General features: G+C 40.8%; 1 protein-coding gene across 1 annotated transcript in view; it reads left to right on the top strand.

Moving 5' to 3' along the window:
• akap1b (A kinase (PRKA) anchor protein 1b) overlaps positions 1–5,645 on the top strand; it is a 69,221-nt gene that overhangs the window by 27,169 nt on the left and 36,407 nt on the right. Inside the window, exon 3 of the mRNA XM_046074370.1 lies at positions 946–1,070. Coding sequence (XP_045930326.1) covers positions 946–1,070 — 125 coding nt within the window. The remainder of the gene's footprint in view (positions 1–945; positions 1,071–5,645) is intronic.

The following is a 5,645-nucleotide window of genomic DNA, read 5'->3' as shown; positions in this document are numbered from 1 at the left end:
TAATTAATTTAAATAAGTAACTGAAAGAAAAGCATCAGGAATAATTCTACCAGGGACAACCTAAGTTTGTTTGTGTCTGTGTGTGTCTGTGTGCGTGTGGGTGAATGTGTCTGTATGTGTGTGTGTGTACATGTGTGTGCGCATAAGCCTGTTAAAGAATGTAGTTGTTAGTGAGAGTGGGACGCCACGACTGTAACAGGCAGGCAAGAACCCCAGTAGCCAATAGGGGTGGGAGAAAGAAAAAGAATAAATCAAATCAAAAAAAAAACAAAGATTCCCAGATGCACCGCGATGCAAACGCAGAAGACCCCGACCCAAATGCCAGTTGACAACGTAATGCCGACGGAACGCAAAAGAGGAAGAGCAGCGCCCGGACCGACCGCGGCGCGGACACAACATAGACCAGTGGCTCTAGTTTCATGGACATAAAAAGCCTCCAAAGCACCAACAGAGGGTGCTGAATGACCAAACATTCCTTGCACACCACTGTTTAGCTTATGTTTTTTAAGCCCATGTCAGTATAAACCCCAGCATCTATGAAACGAACCTCTTTTTATTATAGAATGTAATAGGTTTAAATTCTGAATGTCCAAGTCATTTAAGTAATTGTTTACTAAGTGAAAAGCTTTTGTTGTGAAGCAGATAAAACGGGTGCTTGTTTGTATTAACTAAAACTTAACTGTAACTCAGAGTAATTTGAAAATACTTGAAATTGGAATGTAAATGAGTAAATTTTAAAGATTTTCTGCCACTGTAACTCACTGCATGTGATGTAAAATACAGTGTAGATGCTGTTCGTCGTCGTGTTGATGTCTCACAACTAAAATGATTTCGGGTATGTGTCAACAAATTGCTCAGAATGAGCAGTGGACCTCAAAACATCTGTTTTGCTGTAAATGTTGCTGGTAAAAGTGATGATGATTTTGTGTGTGTGTTTTTGTCCAGGCTCTGATGTGAACAGTATGGACTCAGTGGACAGCGGCTGTACTATGGGTGCTGGGGAAAGCCAGAGCAACCACACTGCCTCCCCGAGCTCTGAGCTCATCATCTGGGAAATTGAGGTGCCAAAGGTGAGTCAGGACAACTAATAAAAGAAAGAAAACCATATCAGTGTGACTTGATATATGACTGATGATGTGTGCCCTAAATGAGGGTATGTGTGTGTGCCAAAAATGGCATCATGTCTCTTGTATCAAGCGCAAAGTTGCGGTGTGTGATCATGCACTTCTGAATATCTGTCACTAGGTGCACGCTGTGAGCCCTGCCCTTTTCATTTTATCATTTACAACGAGGACACTTGGTGTGGAGCAGTAGTTGCGGATATTCTGGCTCAAGTAAACCCGGAGCAAACGGAGGTTCAATTTAAAATACACCAGGTGCTATTAAGAAATAAGACACAGCTGCTCTGTTGTACATAGTTTTATGTATTGTTTTAGATTTACAACCTGTGCATCAACAATAAATAGTGTAAATCAGTGGTTCTCAACCTTTTTCTGTCATGCCCCCTAATCAGAAGCCAACCGCATGTAAACGGATTCAATTCTTATCAGTCAATAACAATACTGAGGGAATAACAAATTAAAAAAGGAGCCAAGTTGAATTTGATAGAAATAAATGATTCAGGTCAGCACAATAGCATCTGAACTCATTATTCATTTCGCCATATAAATGATGTTCATTCAACTTAGTTCCACTTGATACTGCATCAGACAAAGGCCAGCAACAGAAAGTTGAAACACAGAATTGTGACTAGTTGCAGTCCAAAAATGTCAATAGTGGTATTAGTTTTTAATTTCAGGATAGGAATGCACATGTAGGGTTTTGGCTTCTTTTTTCTTATACTGTGTTGATCCCCAAGGGGAAATTTGTTGTTCTCTGCATGTAACCCATCCTAATTAGCCATTGTGTGCAGCGCCTGGGGAGCAGTTAGGGGTTCAGGTGCACTTTCAGGAATTGTCTTAGCTGGACTCAAACTAGTGACCCGGAGGTTTCCAAGCAAAGTCTGACTGAGCTAATGTCACTCCAGTTTCTGACATTGGCTACTCCTGGTGGTAGTATCAGAGTACACACTGGCAGACAGCAGTGCACACTGCCTAGGGTAATTTTGTCAGGATTTCCCCCTTTTTAATGGTCATACAGTCAACCGGTTAATAATTTACATAATATGGTTTAGCAGGTCTAAGTTCAAGGGCTGAGAGCTAAGATTGACACCTTGACAAAGTTCAGACTCCATGTTCAGCAGTTTATTAGTTGTGATTATTAGTATGTAATGTTGCATTATTGATTTTTATTTACTGTGGCAAAGTGGTTTGTGTATGTTTTGATTAGTTTGTTTTTTCGTAAAAAAAAAACCGAAGAAACGGGGGAAAAAAGAGCCGTTTTTCTGTTTTTGGTTTCTGAATCAGAAAACGAAAAACTAAACCAAATTAAAGCTGTAAGCAGCGTTGGGCGGGCCCTTGCACTTGAAGCACTGCGGGGTGTGAGGCAGCCGCATTGCAGATGAATTGGCTACACGCTTCGGATGCTGCATGAAGGTGTTATACGTCGCTACCTGTGTCCCCTTTGTGGCGCTCTAGAGCACACGACTATAAATACATGATGGCGTGTAGATGTGTTCGGGGCGGGACAGTTATGAAGCATGTAAAGTTTTGTGCAGATGTGAGCATGTACACTGAAGTTACATCAACTTCCTGTGTCATGGCGAAGAGTTTACAGAGGTGGTATTATGCTTTTTGGCTTTTCCCCTCTCCTTTATTGAGTTATTTCTCTTTTTTGTGCATGTAACAGGTTTGCAAAGTGAAAAAGCCCAAAGTCCAGCCCAAAGGGAGTTCCCATCTCCCACAGAAAGCTCTGCTCTGAACCGCTTGAAAACAGCTCGTTTGTAGTCCAGCCTTTACTTCCTTTACTTGTGACGTCACAATGAAAACGCGTCCTAAAGCTTGCCAAGCGGCTAGCGGGGTCAGGCACGCCCTCAAACCAAGCTAGTCTGAGCGGAGGCCCTTTGGCTCGACTCGCCTTTGTTTGGTTTTCCATTGTAGAAATGTTGCACCTGTACCTGCTTCCAGGTACTTTTTTTTGTATCACCTCACCTCCCTCGAGGTTCCAAGCGAGCTGAGGGATACTAAAATGTAACGTGAAAACAGACAGACTGCTGATTGGTCAGAGAGAATATTCACTATTCACTGCATCATCATTGCTGCACCAGACAGAGGCGAGTAACAGAAAGTTTTATATTTTACAGTTTTCGTATGGAATTTCATCACTAAATGTTGCATCGAACATTACGTCGCCCCTGAAAATGAGCATAATATCACCTCTTTAAACCCAAAGAAGAGCGGGTTTGAGCTATATCACAATGATTTCCCAGTTGAAGTTGAAGTTACATGGGTTGAAGTCAGAAAATCTTTAAAAAGCGGAGGATCATTGGGTGACATCACAGGTCATGTGACACACTAAGCAGCGCAATACACACCCATTATAAACTCAGAAAAGGACCAAAAACAGCATAAAACTGTGATAATTACAAAAAATAATAAATATATATCAAAAGTTTAATAGCTCAAAGTCAGGAGTAATGCATTTTTAACATCTTAATGTAGGGACTCCCATAAAAGTTAGAAAGAGAGTAGTTTCCATCATATCAGGGGTTACTGTCCAGCCACATACAACAGCATTATGAAGTGTCAGCCTAACCCTGCCGAAAACTCACCCTTCTCTCATCTGTGACAATGTAATGGCGTCCGTGCTTCTTGGTCAGATGTGGTGCCAGGACATCAAAGCGCCTGCGGAACTCAGAAAACACCATGTGGTCTGGGTATCCTGGAGGCAGGGAGAAAGCAGAACAGAGAGGAGGTCAGTGGAACGTCTGCAGCTAGTGGAGAGCCAACAATGTTCAATGGTCAACTTTTATTTTCAGGAGAAATACAGGCAAAAAAAACCCAACAAGAACACTTCAAAGCTGTCAACAAGACAATGTTGTGAAGGTTTGACAGGTGAAAATGTATGAGGTCACAGGGGGTTCTCAAGCTTTTAGAAAGGCACAAACAGTAGGAAGGCCTATGGGAATACATTGGGACATAGGGCTAAGGGATCTGAAAGTATACACTTTTGAATGAAGACAGTGGAAATAATTGTGCCTTTTGACAGTAACAGCATTGGGATAAAGTTACTGCAACAGTTTCAGATTCTCTCTGGAATCTCTGGAAGTTAAATTTATCACTGGATCCAAATGATTTGGGCAAGAAAAGAAAGAAGGTATAGTTCATATTTTATTGACACCATCAGAAAGACAGCTGAGTCATGGAGGAGTTTGAGAGCAGGTTAAGCTTCAGGAACTTTAAAAGAGAAAACTGACTTCTGTACCAGACAGTAAAGCTGAGATCAAAATTTAATCCATGAGAATGTATCATTGTTTTATGGACGTTTTCCTATCCCGTTAAAACCAGTAATATCCTGACTTTTAGTGACTAGTAAGTCACTTTATTAACAATAACTTTATTTCTATAACACCTTTCATAAACACAACAAAATGATTCATCTGTGTACTTAATAGTAATAGCATGGAATTCACCAATAATTTCAGGGAATGGTCACACTTAATTCAAACATACTAAAGAACAACAACATAAACTGAAGTAATATGTGGAACTCCTTGGTGCAGGATAAGAAACTGAAATTACAATGTAAAGCAATGTCATGCAGTCAGGACTGGGGATATACTGCATGTTCTCGCCAACCGCAGATGAGCAACTGCTGCAATAATCAGGTAAGTCAAGAAAAAAATAGATGGAGGAGTGGATCATTTTTGGGGAGAACTGGTTTAAAATACTGCTGATTTGTGAGTAGCCAAACTGAACAATATAATCATAATAAACTATTTATAGAGCACTTATCAAAGCAAAGTACAATGTGTTTCACAGAGACACCAAGAGAAGGATGAAATGAAACTACAGGGCATAATAAAAATACGAAATAAAAAATAAATTAAACAGGTGGCTCAGATAAAAATCAGGATATGGTTTCTGATAAAAGTGCGTTTTTAGAGGAGACTTCAAAGAAGACACTGACTCTGACAGTCTAATTTCTTCGGGCAGGTCATTTCAGAGCCTCGGGGCCCTGACAGCAAAAGCTCTTTACATTTCAGCCTGGATTCAGGGAGAAACAGGAGACCCCTGCTCAGGTGTGATAAGACCGTACCACTTGGTTCTGGTCAAAAGCCGAGCAGCTGAGTTCTCCACAGTCTGTAGTCTTTTCAAGGTTTTTGATTAAGACTAAAGAAGATGCTGTTGCAATACACGAGGAGGCTTCTTGCAACAGGCTTGATATGTTGTGATAGGTGACCAGTAGATCGCAGTATTTGTTTTCTGATATGTTGGGGCCCAATAAGAAGGATTTCTGTTTCATTAGAGTTTAGCTCAAGAAAATGTATCGAAATCCAGTTTTTATATCAGCCAGGCAGTCCTGTACAACTGTGTGTCATCTGCATAACAATGAAAGGAAACACCATGTCTACAGATCACATCATCCAGGGGGAGCATATGTATGGAGAACAAAATTGGTCCAAGAACTGACCCTTGAGGCACACCATAAATGATGTGGGAAGAGGCAACATGAAGCTGTTAATAGAGACACAATAGAAATGCCTC

Source organism: Micropterus dolomieu, linkage group LG17 (genome assembly GCF_021292245.1).
Source record: "Micropterus dolomieu isolate WLL.071019.BEF.003 ecotype Adirondacks linkage group LG17, ASM2129224v1, whole genome shotgun sequence".
Taxonomy (NCBI): Eukaryota; Metazoa; Chordata; class Actinopteri; order Centrarchiformes; family Centrarchidae; genus Micropterus; species Micropterus dolomieu.
Note: the sequence above shows the minus strand (reverse complement) of the source record. Positions and strands in the feature narration are given on the sequence as shown.